This window comes from Nelusetta ayraudi, unplaced genomic scaffold (genome assembly GCF_046127955.1).
Source record: "Nelusetta ayraudi isolate G7.1 ecotype Tasmania unplaced genomic scaffold, CSIRO-AGI_Nayr_v1 ptg000004l, whole genome shotgun sequence".
In the NCBI taxonomy this organism is placed as follows: Eukaryota; Metazoa; Chordata; class Actinopteri; order Tetraodontiformes; family Monacanthidae; genus Nelusetta; species Nelusetta ayraudi.
Window position 1 is genome coordinate 11,464,532 of NW_027466054.1, and position 24,303 is coordinate 11,488,834.

Sequence of the window (24,303 nt, forward strand, 5' to 3'; positions counted from 1 at the left end):
TTCTTGCATCATCTTATTCTGCATTTTGGGGCTTGAAAGTTCTTCAATTCAGTTTATTCGAGGGTAAATTCAATCTAACATGTCTTTGCGACAATTAACATAAAAACTATATGTAGATTATGAATGACACTATTTTAACTCATGGTGTCAATTCCTGTATCCAGATGGCAAATAATAGATATCTGGTACAAGACACCCTCTTCTTTGTGCAATTATTGGTTAGTTGGTTGGCCACTAGTAAACAACAGTTAAGACCACAGTACAGATGCATATACATCTTCCTCAATATGGTTATTATGGCTATAAGTCACTTTATCCAATTACCCTTAGCTGTACTTCTATAAACATCACTTCAAGTTTGAGATATTCTGCTTTCAGATGAAATTTCAGAATGCACCATGACCTTCCCAGACTTACTTTGACCGCCTCTAACCTTTGAGTGCTTGTATCCAACTGTTATGTTTCAGTACTTACTGTACAACATGCTGCTGCGCACCAGCGATAAACTGGAAACAAGATCGTAATGGTCGTTGCACACCAACCAGTTTGCCATTTGTCCCCAAGGACATCACTTCTACTGAAATGTTCTATTCTGGTGGTGTATCACTATTGAAATAACCTTTTCATCAATTTTACCTTTAAGCCAAATATCCCTCACACTTTTGCTTCCACTGCTTTTGATGAAGTTTGTGTCATAATACAGTTCTGGAAATGGCTCATCTTTTAATGTCACATTATAATATCACTGATACATCTCCCTGGTAAGTGTTAGAAGTCTGGGCCAGGTGTTTCTGAGGGATCAATACTGTTTTCTGGATATCTATGATAATCATTAGAGTCTGGGATACAAAAAAACAAAGGTATTATTAAAACACTGACAACGCCAGAGGAGTGAATTATCATAAAGTGATCACCCAGTACATAAAACATACTGAACCAACATGGCTAACGCAGGGCTAACCTTACCATCCACTGAACGCGACAAAGGAAGACAGCAGTCGGTGGCTTGTGTTCTGTAAATGTATTTCGTCTTTATTTCATGTCTATCCCATGACCAGTTACATAGAAATCCTCCATCCTGTGTGGTTTTAGTGAAGTAGCTACAGAGTCCAGTGCTGGACAGCCGTGACTCCGCACCGTTTATAGACAGCTGCCGCTTTCTCTCGCCACCGTCAGATCGCGTGCAGCTGCCTACAGCCAACCTCCAACATGACCTCAAAATATCAATAACCCGGGGTCCGGATCACAACAACGACTTCACCTGCTGGGGAAGGAGGTGCACACGTCAAGCCCTTCCCCATCTACTTCATTTGCAATATTCAGAGGTCGTGCTAAGGTTAACCTGTGGTGAAATGCAGTCTGACTTTAGGATAAAACGCACCTTTTAGTGTTTGGTACAGGAGGTTAGAGAACATAAAAACACACACTTCACGTCACGTTATAATACGTGTCAGAGAACCTTCCACTATGACACCTGGTTAACCTTCATTTTAAAAACAAACAAACGAGGAAAAAAAAATCAACAGTGATGTCACACGTCAGCTCAGAGTATGTTTGTGTGTATGTGTGTGTGTGTGTGTGTGTGTGTGTGTGTGTGTGTGTGTGTGTGTGTGTGTGTGTGTGTGTGCGTGCATGTAGTGTTTCTTAAGAGTGTTTGCACACACTCACACGAGTGTTTCTTACGGCGTGATCAGTGCTTCAGCAGACACTCGATACAGGTGGTCTGTTGTGTGTTTCTGGCTGCGTTGCGGGGGCGGGGGTGGTCTGGGGAGAGGGAGCGGGGGGAGGCGGGGCGGGGAGGGAGGTGAGAGGTGAGGCTGCAGCGTCTCTTCATCTTCATTCATTCATTTCTTCACATGATGCGGAGACCCTGGATAGAAGCTTCTAGACTCTGAGGGAGGAAAACAAATGTGGGATTTAGAGTAGGGAGGTGTGAGATGATGATGATGATGATGATGATGATGATGATGATGATGATGATGGTGTGTGTGTTACCTTGAAGTCCCAAATGGTCATTGCTCCATCAATGCCTGTGGTGCAGAACTTGCGACAGTCCCTTTTGTCTCCCTCATAGATAGACACTTGGCTAAAGACACGAAGGTGCAGTTTAAGTGCTGCGGAACTTTTTAGAACATCACACTCACATGTTTACCATGTTGGAGTCACAAACAGTAGACATGGCTGCAATCCCGAATTTGGAACAATCAGCTCACTTTGCTTGTGGGAAAGTAACGGTATTGTCCAGTTCACAGTAAGGTGGCGCCGGAAGTGACTTAATGTTGTGTTATAGTGATGGTTTCCAATAAAGGACTAATGCGTAGAAAGTGCAAGGGGTTTTTTCCACCCGCAGTGGGACATAAAGAAGCAAAGTGGAGGGAAGTGGGGACTACATTTACCATCTGCCCATAATGGCCATCGTAAATCCCACACTTATGCAAATCTGGTTGTCGAGCTGAAGTTATTGACACTCAAAAATGATGAGGGGATCCAGAGCGGAAAAGCTCAATCACTCAAGTTCACTTTCTAAAGAAAAATACCCTGGATAAAAAGGATGTATAGTGGACTTGCAGATATTTTAGAGCCCTGTGAAATTTTGATATCAATACATTTCAAACAATTTACTTAGACTGAATCAGAAACATTTCTGGGGATTTCCGTCTTTGGACAGAGCAGAAATTAAAATTGGAATAGTTAAAGGTTCCGAGGTTGCTGGGTGGCTTTAATGCTGGCAGAAGAAGCGGGGACTCTGTTTCCGGCTATAAGATGAGGTAGTGGGAACTATGTGGTGACTCACGTGATGCTGTTCTGGTGCAGTGTGTCCAGGGCAGTGTTGCGGTCCTCAGTGGTGGCTCGCTTATCCATGTTCCTGAAGCGCTCCATGGCGGAGATGTTCCTCTGGATGCTCTGCTTAGGGAGGTCCAGTTTGGACACAAACGTCAGCGTTCCGCCGTCGTCGCAGCGGAACAGCATGGGGCAACAGTCGTGACCCTGAGGATGCAGGCACGTGCACAGCATTCACTTGAGATTCTTTGGAGGAAGAGGAGGAGGAGGAGGAGGAGGGGGAGGAGGAGACTGTGCGATGCTTACCGCGGCTACGAGGCTGTTCTCTGAAACAAAAATGACACTGAGGAGCGGAAGGAACTCCGTCTTCAGCTGCGAAGGACTGAACATAAAGATGATTATTCTATATTATTTACACTCCACAGTCAGCACACACAGCGACACTGGCCTGAGCTTTAAATCATAGAAACAACATTTATGTATGCTGCAAATGCAATAAGTAACACAGTAACTCCACAATGAAAAGTGTGCACTGTACAAAAACAATTACTGATTCATATTGTAGTGCCAATGACCTTTGGAGCAAATGTCTTTAACTGCTTCAACACCTTGACCCTGTCAGATCAATAAAGTTTATCTTATCTAGTCTCCTGCACCCTGCTATTTTACAACACGACTCAAAGCTGATTGGTTGGCTGCTAGTTTTAAATACCGCAGAGTTCGACATTTAAGTGTGGAACGGAAGGAAAATTACCCAGCATATATATTTTAATCACGAATATGCGCCTCTATTTTTTTATTTTTAACAAGATGTCTCAATGCAAGGAGGTGTGGCTTTACCTTGCAGTCTTGGAGCTGTCCACCACAGTGACAGTGCTATCGTGGCTGACCCAGGCCAGGCGGTTCCCAGAGGCCGAGAAGGAGACCGAGTGGACCCAACCCCCTCCGCCTGACGCACACAGCGCACAAACAACAGGGCATCTTGTTACAGCGAGCCACGGGGAAGAGCGTCTTAATGAACACATTGGGGAAGGGATACACACCCGCCCCTCCAAATTCTGCTAGCACGGCCCCAAATGGCATCTTGCTGCCCCAGGGCGTGGGACCTGGTTTCTCTTCCACCTCCTTTATGTAGGCTGAGAACACCCTGGAGGGCCAGAGAGGGACGGGGTTGTTAGTGTTAGAGCAAAAAAGAAGAAAAAATAAAAAAATAAAATAAATCCTAAAGGGGAGAGGAGATCTCGGCATTTCTATTTGATTGACTGTAAAAGTACAGTCAGTGACATTCACCTGCATTTGAAGTCACAGGATCCAGCAGCCAGCAAAATGTTGTTGGGATGCCAGTCCAGACTGAGGATGGTGGAGCGGACTGGCTTCTTGATGTGCTTGCTCACCCACCTGAGGTGAGAAAATGAAAAAAACAAAACATAAAGAGACACACTTAGTGTGAGACGGGACAAAAAAAGACAACTAAACCATAAATCCTTGAACAAACGTAATAAAACAAACAAACATAATGATTCACCGATAATCAATATTAATCAGTCAACCAACACTTTTTACATCAAAATTTTTATTTTTATTTTCGCTAGTTACCATATTTGCTATTCCTTGGCCCCATGGATGCTACGACAAGAAGCCACCACAACACTCTCACCGTAGGGCAAAAAGTACATTTGCGCTTGATAAAGGGCAGACAATCTCGATTACAACTGGACTACAGTTACACGCGTGTTGCTGCGTCTCACCAGTCGTTCTCAGACTCGAAGTAGCAGACCGAGATGAGGCGAGCGCCGCTGCCCACTGCAAACTTGTTCTCCAGAGGCGACCACTTGACGAAGGTGGCGGCTCGGTTGATCCTGAGGATGACCAGCGTGGGCTTCCACACGCCCTCCTTCTGGGACCACACGTAGGCGTTACGGTCCGCTCCGCATGTCACAATACGGTCGCTTTTGGGAGCCCAGTCAATACCTGGCCAAGAAAAAGTGAAAATAGATTTACAGTTAACAGACTACTGGTTACATGTTACTCAGAAACTCTGGAATGCTCTCCCATCAGACATCTGTGACGTTGACTCTCCTCCTATATTTAAATCCATACTCAAACTCATCTGTTTAAAATGATCTACTCTGTCTAACTGTGTTGTTCCTTTTTATTTTATTTTATTATTTAATATTTACTCTTTTCTGTGTGTAGCTTTTAACTGTTGCTTTACTGAATTGGTCTGAACCTGTAAAGTGTCCTGGTCTGTTCAGAAAGCCGCTTATAAATAAAATGTATTCTTATTAATAACTTTTATAACTATTTTCTGAAACACGTTTTTGAGAAGATTCCACTCTAAAGAATACTGTAAAAAGCAGCAAAGAAAAAATAAATAAAAATTAAGCAAGCCAGTGAGACAGAGGTAGAGGCAAGGCCGGACAGACAGGTCCTGTGTGTTCAGTGGGCTGTCAGTGAGCTCATGATTCCTCTCCAAATAGCCATGTATTCAAACATATTTGTATTTTTGTATTGTATATATTCTTGTGTTTATTGTACATATTTTTATTCCACCGGCAAGTTGCACATTGTTTACTGTCTTTTTGTTTTGTTAGTTTTCTGATCTATGTACAGACAACGGAGCCAAACTGTAGTTAAATTCCATGTTTTCCATGCATAAACCTGGTCAATAAAGCTCTTGATATTTTAAACGCACAGCGTATAGAATAGAATATCCTTTAGAGTAATTCTCTTGACATTTGATTCTTAAAGAAACAACACATTTGAAGATTGTAGTGTCTAATGTTTTGAGTACAATGTCATAAGAAACAACAACTGTGTTCAAATAGTAACGTCTATGCTTTTAGGGAACATTTGGCTGCATATGATGACGACGTAAACACGGATATGAGCTGACCCACACGCTGACACACCTCGGCCCTGAAGCCCGTCTGATGACATACCTGTTATGTGTCCATTGTGCTCCTTCAGCTCGTGGGTCTTAACCCAGTGGTTGCCGCTCTTCTTGTAGATATGAACTTCATGGTTATTGGGGCTGATGGCAATTTCTAACAGAAAAGAGGGCAGCATGTTAAAAGGGACAAAGAGCAGCAAGAACAAGGCAAGATGGAGCACTTTATGGTGCTCACACGTTTCAGCACAAAGAGCAAAATGTGTGTGACTAAAATCTCCAGAGCCATGATGTGATCTGCTGGCGCGGATAGTAAACTGGGACGCCGGCGGGACTAATTGGGGCTTACGTGTCCTGTCGCGGTTCCACGCGTGGCAGGTGATGGGTTCCAACAGAAACTGATGAAGGGACATCTTGTCTGGGTGTGGTCCTTTAAGTGGAACTCTGCGAAGTCACACAGCAAAAAACTTTGTTGCGACAGGGAGAGAAACTGTGCGCCGACAGATGCACAAAACTTTAAATGTAGCCAGCCTGCTTCCGCTCGCCTCATAGAACACTTCGTAAAATGTCTGTATTCATAAGCACAAAGAGAGAAAACAGTCAAATGTTGTTCAGTACTGTTACGAGGGTTGGATTCCATGTTAGTAGCTAGGTGTGTTAGCTTCAAAAATGGACAAACTGTCATTAGCTGGAAATATTTTTCAAGCCCCTCCAAGTAATCAGATATCGTACCAAAATACTGAGCTAACGTTAGCCCATTTACTTTGGCAGCAGTGCCAGATTCCACCGCACACCATTCGCAATATGCAATGAAGAGAATCTGATTTCCACAGCGACTCACTGTGCAACAACTACTAGGTCAGTTGGCAGACTCGGCGTCTAACTAGCACAACATTACAAACGTTACGTTACTAGTACATCGAGTGGTTAGCGCTGGGTGTTCGCCGGCGATGTTTAGGCCTAGTAGATATTGAGGCAATTTTGAGCACATATATGCAAGTCTTACACTGGACCTCCACTTCAGTGGGGGCCCCTTGCACTTTATCGGACCTCGGCATTTCCTAGGCTGGAGATGCCTTTACTTCCGACCATATCTCCACTGCTAGCCATACATTGGGCTAGCCCCACTGCTAACTCACCTCGTCAGTCCAGTTCTCCGAGTGAGCACTCTCGTTAGCCGCCAAGCTAAGTTACGTTATCGGGGAAAGGTTCGATCAGGAATGGACCCGAATTCGCGGACTCTGGTCAGTCGACACGAATTCGTCCAGGAATGTAGAGGGAATGTCAAGACGGCCGGGAGGATACGACCGGGAGCATCCGGTGGCGAACTGAGCTGCAAAACCCGTGGATGCCTGATTGACAGCTAGCTTAGCATCATCACGCTGGCTGTTACATTCAACTGAAGACCTTCGCTCGGATGTCTCGCACACCAACTGCGAGCAGCAAGAAATAGCTCCTCTAGTGGCTAACGTGGAAACCATAGGAACTGCCAAAGTGGCTTGACCGGTTTATAAACACCACCATCTAGTGCATAGCGCGAACCAAACCGCCATGCAACGTATCAGGTCCGTCTTTTTTACACGAACTATAGGGGCGAAACAGCTCAGGCCAGCGTCACCCAGAGGCAGGAGTCACTAAAACTCAAAGTTCCCACGGCCACAAAAGCCACATCCTCATGCGCGTTTTAAATGAAACTAGAGGACAGTGGAATTTGTTTCACGACAGGTTGAATGCAATGTCAAAGTAAAGTCATATTAATCATATTACTTTTTTTTTTTTTTTAAATTGCCTCAAAATAATACTGACACGCCGTAACAAAGTAAGTGGCGGATCATGTCTGCAACTACAACTTTTTGGTCAAACTTTTAGTATAAATTAAAATGTGTGGTTTTTTTTTAACAGAAAGATTAACAATACTTTTTTCTTTTTTTTTTAATGAAACATTTAGCTTCATGCAAAGCCTTTCACCATGTAACCAAGGAATTTAACAAACTATTAAAAGTTCAACTGAGTAAATTCAACTGAGACTGTTTTAAATTCAAATGTTCCTGCTATCTATAAGAGCTGCCTGCTAAGAGGGGAAACAAAGGAAGAATATATCATTCTCCGGTGAAGACAAGATGGATAAAGATATTATTTTCCCTCCTGACTTGTGGGTAACAGACTCTTAGACCAATCAAGAAAGGTTTCAATTAGTGTCCCTGCAGTGCACCTGGTGGACCCCTCCAGACAAACCACCTCTTGTTGCAGGCAAAGTCAAAGCACAGTTTGATTCTCAGCATTTTTGTTGTCCTATCACTCAGTCGTCAAATGGAGCCGTCATCAAAAGTGGACAAACCGTTTCCCACGCCACCGCTGTACTTCTTGCCAGGTAAAAACAATTTCAACCCAACGCTGTAGATATGGGTGAGGTCCTCGGTTTAGGGGGGAGGAACACATGCAAACTTTTCACTTTGTCTCAGATGAGTATCTGACGGGGTCGGAGGCGAGAGTTTACCACATGAACTCACAGTTCAGCCCTCCGCCACCTCCTCCGTCCTTCTCCTTCTCACCGGGAATCGGCTGCTCCACCAAAAATCAACTCTCCTTCACAGGTACACGCCTACCTCAAAGCCATACCAGCCGTTTTGAACATGTATTCTTACCCTGAAAATGGTTGCTGCGGTTTAGTCTAGCCTAGCAACTGGAGCGCCAGCAACAGGAATGGTTGAGAACTTATTGTTGGAGAGTTATCTGTAAATACCAGGCATGGGCAAACTACGTCCTAGTAAGCTTTTTATTCCGTAAGTATGTAACGAAATGGCTGTATTTCGTCAATTTCTTTCAGTCTTTTAGGAGTCATTTCAATAAAGAGCTAAATACCATGGGGCTTCAAGGACTGAGATCTTGTTGTAATGCTTTTGTTTATTTTTAACTGACACATGTTTTCTACATATCCCATGATATACTTTATTTTCCTACAAGGTGAGTCACCCAAACACTCCAGCACCTCTGTCAAATTTTATAACCCATTGTGGCCCACCAGCCAAAATGTTTGCCCACCCCTGGTCTAAATGTTCCTTCAATGTTTTATTTTATATTTCTAGACTCATCCTTCAAAACCTCACACCGTTTTAGATAGAGGTGTGTTCTTGCCGATTGAATGAGGAAGTTCACATCGCACCGCTTTTTGAAACTAAGCCGTCCTCTGCTTTTTCTCCACACCACGGTCTCTTCAGGTTCTGCCCTTCCTCCGGTGACCCCCAGGCCAAAGTTTGTGAGCTACGAGTCTCGGCTCGTTCGCTCTCCGGCGCTGACCACCTGCCCGTCCTGCGAGGCTCAGGTCACCACGCGCGTCACCTACAAAGTGGGGGTCTTTGCGTGGCTCATGTGTCTCGTGTTTGTGTTGTGTGGGTGAGGACAGCCCTTTCACTACCACCAAATCCACTTTAAATGGTAGTCATGATGGTGTGATTTAAAGTACAAACGCAGCGGAAGCCAATGGTCATGTTTGATTTCTGTCTGGCAGGTTGCTGCTGGGATGCTGCCTGATTTCGTTCTTTGTGGACCACTTCAAGGACGCCTATCACATTTGTCCTCGCTGCCAACGTGTGCTCCACATCCACAGGAAAACTTGCTGTTAATGACACTGAGCCTCAACACCAAAGTCTCTCTCCTCTAAAAAAAAAAAAGTAACATATTTAAATGGACTTTTGCACTAAAAGCTTGCACATTTTGTCTTAGAATTACTCGGGTCGGCATGTTCAAGATGTCAGTATTTAAATATTTAAGGTGAAGATGTTTGTGTTCTTTTTGTGAGATGTTTTAAATGACCCAAAGCCATGATTTCTACTTGTTTATATGAAATAAATACTTTTTCTCAAGTTTCCTGTGTCTGTCTCTGAACTGACCTCATGACGTGCCCAATAGTGAATCACAAAAAGTCAAACGCACAAGGAAGTGTAGACTTAGACAAACTCCATTTTTTCAAGTTGATTTTTTTTTCATGACCATAAAGGAATGTGTCTTCCCTGTTGTCTCCAGCCAATAAAGCCACCATGGAGCACTAAGCATACATGTGGAGTGGCACTGTGAGTGGTAAGCATGCCCTGGCTGATGACACCAGAGGATTAGAAGTGTGGGTTTATTTTAGATCATTGAGCCCCAGAGTAACAAGCAGCTAAAAACCCTGTATTCACTCTCTCTCTCTCTGAGGTCATCCTCTCGCCCCGCCCTCCATCAGCTCAGGTATAAGCCACCATTGGGGGGCAGTCAGCACGACTGATCATTGGTGGACAAACGCGATCCTGACACCTGCATGGCCGAGGATGCTTCAGAGTCTCCCTTTGCTGAATACGTCTCCTCCTTTGTGCCCTCAACCTTTCGCCACTTCAAAAGCAAAAGTGAGTTGCTCTCCTACTTGATCCTGTGCGTCGCCAAAATGCCGTTCATCCCGCCCGTGGCAATAGCACGCTCCATGTCGGGACTGGCCGGCAAAGAGAGACCCGTCGGGAGCCCTTCAGCTGCGAGTAAACCCAAGGTCCAAAAGGAGGAGAAGGGCAGCTCGGTGAAGGAGCGACTGGCCTCCAACCTCAAGCAGCTGGGGAAGAAAAGCCAAGTGAGGAGTCGCCTGCCTACCGCCAAAGAGGTGTCTGCGGGGTCAGAGGTCAACGCAAAGAGGCGAGGCCGAGCGCCACCTTCGAGCACCGCCACGGAGAGCTTCACCGCGTCCAGCTTCACCGCGTCCAGCTCGGGTGAGTCGCTGTCTAAGCACGTGGGCCGCTCTCTGAGGAACGAGCCAAATTCGAAGAGCAGGGCCAGGCACCTGGAGGAAGCCCACTTCACGCTGACTCTCACACCTGAAGCTGTGGTGCTGCTGCAGAGGAGGAACAGCGAGAGGCGCCAGCGAGAGGCCTCCAGGAATGCGGCCAGCGGGGGCGTCCCAGCAGGTGCCTCGGACTCGAGGCGGAGGAGGGACAACGTCTCCAAAAGGCACCAAACGGCCGTCCAGAGACATGGCGCCGCGGGGGGAAGAGCTCCTGCCAGAAACAGCCGTGAAGGCGAACTAGGGGACATAAGCTCCATTGTGAAGATCTCGCTGCTGAACGAGAGGTACAAGTACGACGACGTGGAGTACGAGGAGGAACAGGACTACGGCGTGGATGAGCGTGTGGTGCTCAAGTGCACCGAGTGGCTCCGTGGGCTGGAGAACATGCCGGTGATGGTGGGAAACGGTCTCCAGGCAGTGTGAGGAGTTTTCCCGAGAGGGAAGACGGGCTGTGGAGTATAAGGCCTCTGCTAGCAGATGGACAATCGAGCATCAGCTGCCCTACTGTGTGAGGACTCGTGCTGGTAGTGTTGTAATCCTTGAGATTGATTTTGGTCTGAAAACCGGTCTTAAGACCACTTGGTCTTGTCTCGGTCTTGGACCGGGCGAACTCAGGATTTTTGATCAGTGGATTCAGCCAGCACTGCAGTGACAGATAACAACACAAAAGAATCAAGCTGCTGCCTTGTTACACTCTGCTTGTGACACCCAGACTGACACCCCCCCTTATTCCTAGTTCATTTATTTTTTGGTTTAGTATTTCAAAGTTGTTGTTTTTTTAAATAGTTTAAAAAAGCTGGCAAAGCAGAAAAATGTTAAAGAAATCTATTAAAAGATATCTTGCTGCAAATAAATGCTGCTGTTCCATTTAAAAGCAAACTTGCATTTAAAAAAGATAATCTTGATTATGTCTTGGTCTCAGTTGCTGCGGTCTTGACTACAACGCTGCGTGACAGCACTGTTTGTAGAGTTTAATGCTGCGTTAAAGATCCCAAAGTTCTCATGTTAGTTTTTTTATTTGAGAAGTTCCATGATGAGAAAAGTACGGAGGACACATTACTAACATTTTTGAACATGTTCATTACTTGATCATCACAAATGACTGGGTCAAGTGTTGAACATTTGAGCTACGTGCTCCGTACAATGGTTGGCCTGTGTGTGACTTTTTCAGATTGTTTTTGTTTGTTCTGTCTCTCAGTGCAGTGGCATTCTCAATTTTTGTGCCATGAGTAAAATCATGTGTTTATTAAACATTGTTGAACTTATGAATGACTATGCGGTATAAGGGGACACGGACCTCATTTGTGATGTGTTGGGAATTATTACTCACAAGAGCTGCACTTACAGTAGAAACAGACAGAGGGCAACATTTTCACCTGAGAGCAGGAAGGAATCATGTTGAAATCACACACACACGCGCACACACACACACACACACACACACACACACACACACACACACACACACACACACACCATTTTCTACCCAAACACTAATTACTTATCTGTCAGGCAATGACAAAAAGAGTAAGTGGATGTGTTGACTATTATTTCCCTCTTGCTTACTATAAGTAGCTTTGTAAGGACTTAGCCGCTGGCTTGGCTGCACATTCCCTCGTGTACGGACACAAGTGTACTTAGTGGCGGCTTATCTTCCCGGCAGCCAAACGTTTCAACACGTGTGTTTATTTATGAGCGAGTGTGAGTTCAAGGTGTGAATGTCAGCAACGACATGAAGAGTCAAAAAAAGAAAAACAACAACAAAAAAACATGTGGGGAGCACATTAGCTTGCGCGCTGGCTAGTTGAAGCGGTGTCCATTGTTATACACTTTATTTAGCTTTTTGTTGCAGTTTTCGTCAAAGTCCTCATCTTTTAGAACAGACACGTAAAGAGTCAAAAGTCACAGAATCACATCAGGTAAGTGCAACAGGAGAGTGAAGACTTTCAGTGGCGTTGACTTGAAAAGAGAGGCAGGATTTTATTCGACTTACACTTAGACTTAGACAAACTTTATTGATCCCCTTGGGATGACTCCCTCAGGGAAATTAAAATTTCCCTGCAGCAATAAAGTGAAGCAGCACACAGATAGAAGAAATGAAAGCACACAGATAAAAAAATAGCGACAAACAGGTAGAGAAATAGTAAATAATTACTAATACACAGTAAAAGAAGAATTAAATAATATTTATCAAGGTGCTGAATCTTAGCGCTACATTTCAGAAAATAATTCTCCTCATATTGCTTAATTGAGTGTTTGGCAGGTGCAGAATTCCAGAAATGTTCATTTTAAGCATTTTGAAAGATCAAAAAATATTCACGTTATCTCACAGTAATAAGCATCAACCGTGTGAGTAGACAAAACGTAATGATAACGTAAAGATAACATTTGTTACTATGATACCAAGATGATGCAGATGTTAGAAATATTCAGCAGGTCTAAAGGCCATTGCATTTATAAAGGAAAACATTAAATGAAATGAAATTACTTTACATTAAACATTGCATTATAACATTTGTCATTTTCTTAAATTTACATCATTACAAAAACGTTATAACTCCATACATTTAAATGTCTTTACTTTCATTTGCATTTATGGTGGTTTAGCAAATGCACTCATGTAAACGTTAATGTGACATATGTTTGATCAACAGCACAAAAGTGCATGAATTACTGAATAAATAAACAGTTAGATGTTATGTCCAGCGGTTTATGCGACGCAGCTGGACATATGCCAGGAACATGCAGGCCAGTATGATTCCCAACAATGCCACCTCATTCTGCCAGAAACCCCACCGTGAGTAGTCGACCTGCTGCTGCTGCAGAATCGCCTCCCCGGGGTACCTGCAACACAGACAGTCTCAGTGAATCTGTGCGTATGTGTGTACTTGTGTGAGAGACAGGACTCAGTACTCACGGGACTGTGGTGGTGTTGATGATGGTGTAAAACACCTGATCAGTCATTTCAATGACAAATGCAGCCTGGGAAGAGACAGCGAGACAAACAAGTTGAATTAACGTGGACAGTCTGTTTCACAAACTCACACTTGCGTTCAGCCGCCGTCCCTCCCGTCTTACATTCATTCCATATTTGAAGATGCTGATCCACTGGAGCCAGGAGAGCCACTGTAGCATTGAATTTAGGTTGACAAGGAAACCACCAAAGACCTGAAATGGTGAAACGCAGGAAAAAAAAAAACTCATGTTATGTATGTTTTAAATTTGTCCCAAGATAAATGCTTCCATTCCATTTTATCTTGTTTGTGGTTGTATTCTTGAGTCCTACCATCATGATGACAAAAGGAAGAGCGATGAGGATGTTAGCCATGGCAAACGAAGAGACGCTCGCTGATACGAGGAAAGCCAGGCTGACCGCAGCCAGGCTGACCAGACTCATGTTCAGGGCAAAACACAGGAAGGCCACAAAGGCAGGCTTTAGTCCTGAATAAATAGATAGAGAGATAGAGAGATAGATAGCGAGATAGATAGAGAGATAGAGAGATAGAGAGATAGAGAGATAGATAGATAGTGAGATAGATAGATAGAGAAATAGATAGATTGATAGAGAGATAGAGAGGGTGAGGATGGCATTTATTGTTTTTGTTTGAGTTTTTGTATTTTTTCCAGTGTCTGTGTTCGTGCATGTGTTACCCATCATATAGTAGGCAATGGCTGTGAATATGAAGATGGGGATCATGCGGTTGGGGAGTAGATCCGCAAAAAGCTTGGCCAGGAAGTAGACAGAGGTCCTGTAGTAGCCGCTCGAGTTCTCATGGCTATGCGAAACGTGTGGATTGAGAGTCAGAAAGCAAATCAAGAGCAAGTCAGTACATCAAAATTATTGTAGGAATGTATTTGTTGTTTGTGTAATTTGTAGTATGTTCATTACAAATGTATTGAACACATATTGCGAATGACACATGAACCTGTTGACTTAGTATGTTAGTGATTACACACGCAAAGCTTTTATCTGTGCATCTGTCCTTGAACACGCACACTGCTGAGTCTTATCTTTCACTCACATGAAGATCTTCCTGTCGTTGATAAAAAGTTCAACAGCTGACAGGTTGGAAAAGACCATGTTGATAATGAGGAAAAAGAACGCCCCACCCCTGTTGTGGAGACAGAGACAGAGAGAGAGGGGGGAAGCTTGATGTCATTTTGATACACTTTTAATTTGTAAACTGTTTTTTTTTTTTCAGGTGTTTGCTCCCCGTTGGCATCCTGTTTCCACGGCTACCTGATATTATACACAGAGGCAGGAAGAGTGACAGGCAGAGCGATTGCAAGTGCCAACAAATAGGGCAGTCACGCTGAGTCGCAGGTGTTTTCTGTGCTTTTGTACCTGTTCTGCAGAGCCTCTGGCATTGTCAAGGGGATCTGGTAATAGATGGTTCCCATCAGAATGGAGAAAAAGATGCTGAGACCCAGTTGGCCGATCGAAGTCTGTGGGTTCCTCAGACAGTTCCACATTGTCCTGCCACTCACAATGCGTAACTGACACACACACACACACACACACACACACACATGCGCACAAAATAGATTACAAGTCACATGACATGTGATATAATAAGCCATCATAAAGTCAATTCTCTTTTGCTTTAATGCATTATTTCTAAAAACACACTATAGGCACCAGTGAATCAGTTTGAATGTTGTTTTTTTTTTTAAGTTACCTGATAGAAGAATGAGGTAACATAGTTGGGTACCATGCCCTGACCTTTGACCCCTTCCATCTCCAACTGGCCTTTGTGTTCCAGCTCTTCAAGCACGTTCCGATGCATTTGGGACTGTTGGTATTTGAGTGCCAAAGGGTTTTTACATTCTGTTGTGGAAACATGGCACAGTATGAAATGGTAAACCTGCATTGCATTACAATTCGTCAGACATAGACCATGATGGCAACATGGACGTGAACTTGCATGTGTGATTGACAGGTGCAGAAAAGTAAACATTTGGACCATCTTTATGTTCTTATACTCTGATGAACCTCCTGAACCCATGCGATTCTTTGTACCTGCAGAGGGTGTTACTAATGCTGACACTGCTTCTCCATTAGTGATGTCCATTAGGAAATCAGCAGGGTTGCTGAAGGAGTCCATTTGGTAGCCTGTATATAAACACATGCATTAGAATAAAAATGAAATATGTGTCTATGTGTGGCAGTTTTTCTAATAAATCCACATACCTAGATTTGAGAAGTACTCCATTGAATCTTTAGCTGGACCAGCATACAACATCTCTCCTTTGTGCAAAAGGGTCAGATGGTCAAACAGTCTGAAGATGGAGTAGCGAGGCTGGTGGATGGAGAAGATCACAGTCTTTCCCCTTCTGGACAGCCTGGAAATGCATGAGGACATTTGTTGGCGTTGTCAGATAGGTTGTGGAATTTATTTACTTTTTTGATTGATCAAAGTAATGAATTAAATTGAGTGTTGTGTTGCACCTGTGCAGCAGGGCGATGATGCAATTTGCAGTGTTCGAATCCAGTCCGGTGGTCGGCTCATCCAGAAACAGCAGAGAGGGAGAAGTGATGAGCTCCATTCCGATGCTGCAGCGCTTCCTTTCACCACCAGACACACCACGCAGAAACTCTGTCCCTATCTGCAAACACACACATGGACACACACACATTCAAACACAAGAATTTGGATAAAAACTACATTACGTTAAGCACACACACATTTTCAGGTTAACCACTTCTTACTGACGTAACAAAATGTGTTGCAGTTTTTGAACGTATTTCAGACACTTGAAATTAAAAAGTGAAAGTCCATTTGTGTTTGAGCCAAGGGCCCTCCTCCTAGACTCGTGTTTCTGCTTTTGATTGCTTTCGGGTTATATATTTCTGCTAACAATGTTTGTAAAGTGATGGCGTTATCTCTTGTTTTATGTGACGCAGAACGGGAACTTGAGTAAATGCTACAGTTTTATGTTACCTGTATTGTTTTCCTGTATAAATGAATGAAATTAAATTAAAAAGCAATGTGTTTCAATGTGATCATAATCTTTCAAATTATTCCATTTTTCTTGCACTTTCTTTTGCCCAAAATTGAAATACCGGTATCTGCCTCTACTTCTGTCGTCTGTGAGTGCACTAAATGCAGCTACTCAATTGCGTAATGCAGCACCTTAGTGTCTGCGCAGTCTTCCAGTCCCAGGTCTTGTATGATTGAAGTGACTCTGTTGTTTTTTTCTTCCGATGAGTGCTCTTTTGGGTCCAGCCGCAGGTTGGCACTGAACAGGAGGTTCTCTCTCACAGACAGAGTTCCCATCAGGACGTCATCCTGGAAGCACATGAGTAATCTAGTTAAGAACAGCTGAGGAGGAACCATTGGTGAAGTACATTTGAAAAAATAAATGCAGTTTGAACTATTAACCTGAACCACATAGGCAGAGGAGAGCCTGAGGTCTGATGTGACAGCTTTGCCATCCATCAAAACCCTTCCATCCGTCAGGCCGGCAGGGTCTTTTCTGCATGCAATAACATCCAGGAGTCTGACAGAAAGAGAGAGAAAAACTAATATACATACTGTGTATTCATATATTTGAATGTGAAGGTACTTTGGGGTGTTTCTTACGATGTTTTGCCACTTCCAGTGGCGCCCATGATCGCATTCATCCCGGGCTTCATGATGCCACTAAAAGCAAAAAGAAGGAACCAAATCTAGAGAACACGCTAACAAATGTGTCCAAAATCTATCTTCACACGAATGACAATACTTTTAAAGATCAACATTATTGATATATAATAACCGTAACATTCTCACGTTTAAAGATTTACATTAAAATGCCAGACAGTTACATTTACACATGTTTACTGATGAGCTTTCAGAATGATTCATCAATTCCAAAAATAAATCAGGATGATCAACCTCCATATTAGTAATATTGGATTAAAAAATTGCTGCTTAGTTTGTTTTTTTGTTTTTCATTTCCCCCACAAAATTTACATTGTTTTTTCTTTACCAAAGAGCAGTGGATAGCTTGCGTTCTTGTAAAAACTGACAGTTGAGTATCACGTCCTACCTCACATCTTTGAGGATGTATTTGGCGGGACCTCTCTTGAAGCAGAACCTTCTATCCTGTACGCAGTAATGCAAATTCTGGAATGTGAGGATAGGCCCTCGGTCCTGGAAATATTCCTCAACATTGTTAATGTACACCTCCTTTTTGGACATCTTCAGAGTCAATCAGGAGGCAGAGACCAGGGTGGATGTTAAGGGTTGAAGACACCCTTGCAGTGTGACGAGAGAACGAGACTGAGCCACAGGTGAGTTGCCTCTGTGAACTTTGTACTTGCCTCTTACGTAGATAGTGTAAAGCTAACCCGTGTAATTGTATCCATAATTCTTGATAAGGGCCGGCAGTCTATGTGAAGATTATCCTAATTTTGTCTACTGGGGTGTCATGAATCATCAAGTCTCATAGGAGGATGATTTAACTTGCAACTTTGAAGCAGGCCAGGTGAACGTCATGACAATGAACCTAAAAATGGTTGACATCTGAAGAAAAACTAAAATTGATAGTATAGTCTAATCACATATGAAAAAACTATGAAGTCAACTTGTAAAACTGCAAATGAGTATATTTGCTTGGTCTGCAGTTGTACACATTTTATTGTCAAAGTCGCCATTGAAATGTCAAGACAGTTTAGACAGACAGTCGATAAGGATTGCACAATAAAGGTAACATAAAGTACTGTTGCGGTGTTGTGAAGGCAGAGGAGGGCTTCGAAAACAACCGTTTTGCGGTACTCTGTTCCATGTCTCTAGGCTGCCCCCTGTTGGACAGAATGCTCTATGTCGTCCTAAAGAGGCTGTGGGGTGGGATCTAAATTGTTTTTCTCTGACTTTTTCAGCGTTCTTTTTGACAACGTCCAATCAGAACTCGCTCTCGACACATAGAACCGCCTAGCAAAGTAGCTACAGCCAATTGCTTTTTATCTTAACAATGTGGGCGTGGCCAGTTCCAGAAATTCTTAGGTGTTGGCATCGCTGTCTCCGGTTTCGGGTGCTTTACACAGGGCGTGTGTGGGGAAGCCAGAATGCGACTATATAGTTTGTGACAGTCTAGCCTGTTTCCCCCCCCCCGATTTCATATCAAAGAAGAAACACGGTCGAACCGATCCAGAAACCGATCACAACCGTATTTCACGCGCGGTCTGACCGTAACATTTTAGCAATGGAGGAGAAGAAGGAGGAAGGAGAAGCGGAGATCCAAGAGCACGGTCCCGAACACTGGTTCTCCAAGTGGGAACGGCAGTGCTTAGCAGAGGCCGAGCAGGGTGATCCCAACGACGAGGAGACGGAGCAGAGCCAACAAAAACTGTGGCACCTCTTTCAGAATTCCGCCACTGCGGTAGCACAGCTATACAAAGGTTTGTACCAAAGACGGTAGTCTTTCGAGAAAAAAAAATGCTAACCTTGGAGCTAACGCTAGCGTTAGCTAATCCAGCTAACAGAACGTTATGGCACAGCGACGCGCTGTGGGAGGGAGACACAAAGGGCAAGTGGCTAGGCTAACAGCCCGACTCTTCAGAGTTATGGCTGGGCGAACCTCCACTCTGTAACCGTGGCTGCATTGTGGCGTGCAAACTTAGTCAATAACTGCTTTCGTGAATAACCCCAATTTGTTGACCACCGTTTTTTAAATGCTAGCTGGAGCCTACCGTCGACGAGGCTCGAACACAGCCCAGGTGACCGTGCGAGAATTTGGGACAAGCTGGTAGTCTAGCAGCACACGACACCCGAGGATATCGTGGCCCCTGTAGGGCCACACGAATTGATAGCAAGCAAACTGGCTTCTATAAACACACACACTGTCATGGTTCGCGACCGTTTTTTGTTCCTCTCACTTGGACACAATGGGGCCCGGAATAAAACGTTTTTGTCTCCCCTTTAACAGTCCCACAGCTTGTCAAAATGGCGATGCACAGGGAGGAGTTTGCCGACTGACAACAACTCGTTTGTTGACGGACAGAAGCGGCGAAAGCCTTTAATTTTAGCACTTGTCTGACGGCCTTGTCCGCCACATGTTCCAGCTGTGATCCCCTGTACTTATTCTAAACTACTACGCTGCTTCAATAATGTAAGATAAAATGGCGGAATGGCCCCTGCGTGGTAGTTAAGTTTAAAGATGGCTTACAGTGTTCCTAAGTATCCCGTTTCCCCACCAGCACGTCGATATTGATGTTTATCCGAGTTTGGCGTCCGCTCGATTCTACCTTTGACACGCATGGAAGGCAGATAATTGATCATCTGGTGATATAAATCAACAACAGTGGCTATTTAACTTGTTGTTAGCCTGACGGACCTTCCCTTGCAATTAAAACAGCTATATTTTGTAACACTTGGCAAGTAGAATTACTACCATCTCCCTAGTATATTCTTAAACTCTGTCTCAAACTGTGTCCCAGCTGCAGCGTCACAAGCTGTGTTTTAACCCCAATAAACACTTGGTAAAAGAAACCATATGGCCAGACTGCTGTTCAGATCCAAGAAGGCAGTTTAACTAAACTACCTCCACTTGGCGAGTGAGGGAGTTTAAATCTCAGCAGCTGCCAAAAGCCACGTTTCCTCACGCCTGTTTTATGTTGAGCAAGATGTGAATAATTTCTTTCATCAACATTTTAAAAAAAGTACACGCGTCAGATTGATTAAGACCAGCAGCGCATTTATGTGCTTCAGGGTGTTTGAGTGGGAGAGCGCCGCAATAGTTGTTTTAAAGGCTGTGCACAAAACATAACAACTTTTATTTATTTATTTTTTTTAATTAATAATTTGCAGATCGAGAATGTCAGCAGCAAGGCCTCTCCCTCTGGGTTCCCTTCCAGAATGCCGCCACGGCCGTCACTAACCTGTACAAAGGCAAGTACGACGAAGACGAAGGAGCTGTCGTGTGGCATTTGGCATGTGTCGTGTGGCAACTTGAATACATAGTAAAAGTACTTAAAAGTCCCTTTTGTGTGGCCAGAGAGCATCGAGGCTCGCCAGCGGAGCTACGACCTCGGCATCCACCTCGGCTCCCAGCGCAGGAACAAGGACGTGATCGCGTGGGTGAAGAAGCGGCGGAGAACAATTAGGCGGGAGGACCTCATCAGTTTCCTGTGCGGCAAGGTCCCGCCCCCGCGGACGCCCCGCGCCCCGCCCAGGGTCGCTGTGGTGTCGGCGAGCAGGCCGCCTCCCCCAGAGGCAGACAGCTCCGTGGAGACGGACCTGCAGCCTTTCAGAGAAGCCATAGCCCTGCACGGTGAGTGGACGACACGGCTGGAGGCCGCGGGTCGGGAACTCTTCGCCGTGACTTCATGCGTCCTCTCCTCTTCTCTCGCCGTCCTTCCAGGCCTGAGCGGTGCCATGGCGAGCATTTCCGTACGCTCGGGCGCCCCCAGCTCTCCGACCCACCCCGCGCAGCCCCTCAGTCGCCGCAGGAACGGTCTGCACGACGTGGACCTCAACACCTTCATCGCCGAGGAGATGGCCCGCCATTTGGATTCCACGGCCAATCGTAAACGAGGCCCCGCCCCCTGCAGTGACGTCATCACAGACTCACCCACCCATAAACGTAACAGGATGTTATGAACTGTTCCCACGGCACTAACCCCTCCTCCTCCTCGTCCCCCCCGTCCCCCTGTTGGTGGCTGACTGGACAGCTGACGGGGACTAATGCCTTGGCCAAAACCCTTGAATGCTTCCTCCTTTTGATCTTAGTTGCAATGCTAGAAATAAAGGAACTCGGCTATCACAAACCTAATACATTCTCCCCCTTTATTTTTCTCTTTTCTCTCCGCTGTCCTCTCGTACGTCCTCTCTTTAGCCACACCGGGTCCTCTTTTTTAGAAAGCTTTCTTTCCTGTTCTCGTCTTAGCTTCCTAGTAGATCTGAAAACTAAGCGAGCACAGCTCACACTTGAAAATCCATAGATGCAGAATGTTGCGTTGTGGACACTTGGTTTGCTCGTCCCGGCTCTGGCCTCCTTGTCATCGAGCCACCCTGGACTGTGATTGGCTGTTTGCTGTCGTTCTCTTCCTCCTCTGCTGTGGCGTCCCGGCCAAACCAGACTTGGACTGAAGCCCAGACTTTTCGGAAGGCTGAACCACCTTCGTGCTGTGTGGCTCAACTCAAAGCGCTCATCAGCGTGTGTATCTGCTGCTGCTCTGTGCGTGCGTGTGTGCGTGTGTGTGCTCGTGTGTGTGTGTGTGTGTGTGTGTGTGTGTGTGTGTGTGTGTGTGTGTGTGTGTGTGTGTGTGTGTGTGTGTGTGTGTGTGTGTGTGTGTGTGTGTGTGTGTGTGTGTTTCCCAAATCTGACAGCAGAACTGCCACCTTTTTTTCTATTCATCTTTGCCTTTGAGAAAGCTGCTACAGTGTCTCTGGATGTTGTGCAACGAAGAGTGTGTGTGTGTGTGTGCGTGTGTGTGCATGGATGCGGGGCTCTGGCAAATCCACCACCTGAACATCAGCTCGTCCTCTGGGTGTTTTTTTTCCCTTTTATTTGCTCTTTGCAGCCTGAAGCAGGTCAGTCAGTGGCGTCAAGACACTGATGAATGTTGTCACTGTCAGCGCGAGTAGTGCGATGAGGTGGTGTGTTTCTTCTGTTCTGCCACACAGTTTTTTTCCCTTCCCTCTTCCTGCGTTGTCATTTTTCAGTTTTCGTACACTTTCACGAACAATCAAAACGCACGCTTCCTGAAAAAGGACGTGATGGGTTTGATTATTGGTTCTAGCACTTTTTGCATTGAGAGCAGTAACAATGAGAGTTTCACCTTTAACCAATTTTGCCCAACGCCATCATTTTCTCTTGAGAGGTAGAAGCTATGTAGATGAATGCCTATATGCCTTGGAAAGATAGTAGAGTGACGATGACCTGAATAGGGAATAACGTCAGGCTGCCCGCGTGGCTTCCTGAGCTCCTGCGCTTTTGCTTTGTAGCCAGGCTTTTGTCCAAATCTGTGTTCATGCTTCTGATAAGTTCACCGTTTCAAAAGTACCACGCTGCTGCTGTAGACCTCCTAGTAATGGCACAAATGACAAGTGTCCTAGTTTTATGTTTTGGCGGTCGGTAGGGTGGAGACCCCGATGCTTAGCCGGCTGTAAACGAGGACAGGAGTTCAGATTCCAGTTCAAAATAGGGGCAGTTGACGCAGACACGTTTCCCTGTTGAGGCTACCGTCATCACTCTGTCGTTACAGAGGAAAATAGTTTCAACAATATCAACTGGAAACACCACTGTTTATTTGAACCTTTAAACCTCAAAGTGGGCAAGTTGTCTGTAAACTAGCGGAAGACTAACAATACTAAGGGATTTAATCCCCACACCCCCACCCCCCATTCGACCATTTCATGGACTGCTGGGCGCAAGGCTTGTTTTGCTACTTTCACATACTGGTTTTGTGATACAATCTTGTGTTATATGTGTAAATAACATGTAGGTGCTGTTATATGTGGTACATATTGTAAAAAAAAAAAACAACAAGAAAAAGTGCAGATTCAATGGGATGTCCATGTACAAGTCGGACAATAAAGTAAATACAAGCGTTTAACCAAGTTGTCCATTAGTTGTTTTTTCCTTTTGTATTCTTGTCTTGACTGACTCTTCATCGTGTTTTGTAAAGTGTCTACTTATCCATGCATATTACTTTAGATTTTGGTATAAGATGATAGTAGACCAGGGATTCTACATTATTTTGTTTTTTTTTTAAGTCTTTACAATGCAGATGTTGGCAATATTTTCTAACAATGCTCAAGGGAATGCTTAGAAATGTTGCTTCCTTCTTCAACTTGATCCACTGTTTCAAAGTCTTACTTTCACCATCTGCCATCTGTTTTTTTTTTAATCCCCTTTAAAGCCTGTGGAAGTCCATGCAACTGCACATGTTTAGCAGCTCCTTTGGTGTGTGGGATGGAAAATAAAGACCTGAAAATTGGATGAATGCGAGACATTTTTCACCACTGTCGACACAAGAGGGCGCCACAGACCACTCGAAGCCACTTTTCTGCCTCATTAACGCTAACTTTTCTAGCCAAACCTGTGATCTGTCTTTCTTCCGGGATGTCAATATAGTGTGTCAGCCCCAGGAAGACAGAGTGACGTCTTTTTTACTTTAGGGCAGAGATGAGTTCAATCAGCTGGTTTTCTTACAACCTCGCCAATTCTGTCCATGCTCGAGTGTGCAACAATTCTCTAAGGAGAACAGCTTTCATACAGATATATACTGTATAAAAATGTTATCTGTGGAATAATAAAAACAAGTCGAGAGCAAGAAAAGTTCCATTTGCAGTGTTTGGGACTCACCTGAGTGGAGCCAATTCATTAGCATGCAGCAGCAGCACTTGTGTGGAGGAGTTCTGTCACAGGCGGTGTCACCTTTTACTGCTTAATAAAAATGACTGTGATGAGATAAAGCTGCTTTTGACCTCTGCAATTAAGGTTGTACCTTCTCATCCTTTTTGTTAATAGTTACATGTAGGTAGTTTATATGTACTTTTGACTTTGAATTCATAATGTTTATTTCTGTGCACATAAACTACAGACTGAATCGAGGTTATTTTCTCTTGTTTGTAGTGGGGCGAAAATGGGGTACACAACAACCATGCACAAACTCACTGCTAGGGATCCCTGAGGCTTCTCAACTGGCCCATAGGTATGTCTGGTGTCTCTGCTGAAACAGCCTGAGAACTGCTGCAACACAAGATAAAAAGTAAAGTTACTGCACACACACACTTAATGCAATAATAGAACTTTTACTCAGCCATTAATGCAAACGAGGAAGTAGCATCGCTGTTAATGCAGCCTGGAGTATATTATTCAGAAGTCATAGGAGAGA

At 44.5% G+C, this 24,303-nt stretch overlaps 5 protein-coding genes across 8 annotated transcripts; 3 read left to right on the forward strand and 2 right to left on the reverse strand.

The window, feature by feature from the left end:
• Window positions 1–1,006: 1,006 nt before the first annotated feature.
• On the reverse strand, window positions 1,007–7,071 carry LOC142893933 (actin-related protein 2/3 complex subunit 1A). Of its 2 annotated transcripts, none has more exons than XM_076034942.1 (11): window positions 6,811–7,071; window positions 6,021–6,115; window positions 5,724–5,828; window positions 4,530–4,752; window positions 4,072–4,179; window positions 3,825–3,928; window positions 3,622–3,730; window positions 3,088–3,163; window positions 2,795–2,988; window positions 1,996–2,086; window positions 1,007–1,891 (listed from the first exon to the last, which is right to left on the reverse strand). In XM_076034942.1, exons 2-11 carry the CDS (start codon window positions 6,082–6,084, stop codon window positions 1,853–1,855), a joined length of 1,113 nt encoding a protein of 370 aa, XP_075891057.1. In that variant the 5' UTR covers window positions 6,085–6,115; window positions 6,811–7,071; the 3' UTR covers window positions 1,007–1,852. The 2 variants fall into 2 exon arrangements, with proteins under 2 accessions (XP_075891057.1, XP_075891067.1); XM_076034952.1 differs by lacking the exon at window positions 6,811–7,071 and adding an exon at window positions 6,678–6,785.
• On the forward strand, window positions 6,279–9,368 carry LOC142893944 (lipopolysaccharide-induced tumor necrosis factor-alpha factor homolog). 3 transcript variants are annotated; one of them, XM_076034973.1, is made up of 5 exons: window positions 6,279–6,529; window positions 7,975–8,042; window positions 8,134–8,265; window positions 8,890–9,064; window positions 9,180–9,368. In XM_076034973.1, exons 2-5 carry the CDS (start codon window positions 7,982–7,984, stop codon window positions 9,292–9,294), a joined length of 483 nt encoding a protein of 160 aa, XP_075891088.1. In that variant the 5' UTR covers window positions 6,279–6,529; window positions 7,975–7,981; the 3' UTR covers window positions 9,295–9,368. The 3 variants fall into 3 exon arrangements, with proteins under 3 accessions (XP_075891088.1, XP_075891079.1, XP_075891099.1); XM_076034964.1 differs by lacking the exon at window positions 6,279–6,529 and adding an exon at window positions 7,107–7,236; XM_076034984.1 differs by lacking the exon at window positions 6,279–6,529 and adding an exon at window positions 7,107–7,236 and having other exon boundaries at window positions 8,890–9,060; window positions 9,180–9,316.
• A 372-nt stretch (window positions 9,369–9,740) lies between these two features.
• LOC142898256 (uncharacterized) lies at window positions 9,741–11,053 on the forward strand. Its single transcript, XM_076041111.1, has one exon. The coding sequence runs from the start codon at window positions 9,969–9,971 to the stop codon at window positions 10,899–10,901; it is 933 nt and encodes a 310-aa protein (XP_075897226.1). The 5' UTR covers window positions 9,741–9,968; the 3' UTR covers window positions 10,902–11,053.
• A 2,121-nt stretch (window positions 11,054–13,174) lies between these two features.
• abcg2b (ATP-binding cassette, sub-family G (WHITE), member 2b) lies at window positions 13,175–17,807 on the reverse strand. The gene is made up of 15 exons (XM_076040549.1): window positions 17,511–17,807; window positions 17,063–17,122; window positions 16,862–16,979; window positions 16,613–16,768; window positions 15,928–16,085; window positions 15,670–15,821; window positions 15,499–15,591; window positions 15,158–15,306; window positions 14,824–14,975; window positions 14,501–14,590; window positions 14,130–14,254; window positions 13,765–13,919; window positions 13,557–13,646; window positions 13,396–13,460; window positions 13,175–13,322 (listed from the first exon to the last, which is right to left on the reverse strand). Exons 1-15 carry the CDS (start codon window positions 17,660–17,662, stop codon window positions 13,175–13,177), a joined length of 1,863 nt encoding a protein of 620 aa, XP_075896664.1. The 5' UTR covers window positions 17,663–17,807.
• Window positions 17,808–18,482: 675 nt separating this feature from the next.
• hapstr1b (HUWE1 associated protein modifying stress responses b) lies at window positions 18,483–23,019 on the forward strand. The gene is made up of 4 exons (XM_076034997.1): window positions 18,483–18,861; window positions 20,270–20,354; window positions 20,461–20,732; window positions 20,823–23,019. Exons 1-4 carry the CDS (start codon window positions 18,666–18,668, stop codon window positions 21,059–21,061), a joined length of 792 nt encoding a protein of 263 aa, XP_075891112.1. The 5' UTR covers window positions 18,483–18,665; the 3' UTR covers window positions 21,062–23,019.
• The last annotated feature ends 1,284 nt before the right edge of the window (window positions 23,020–24,303 follow it).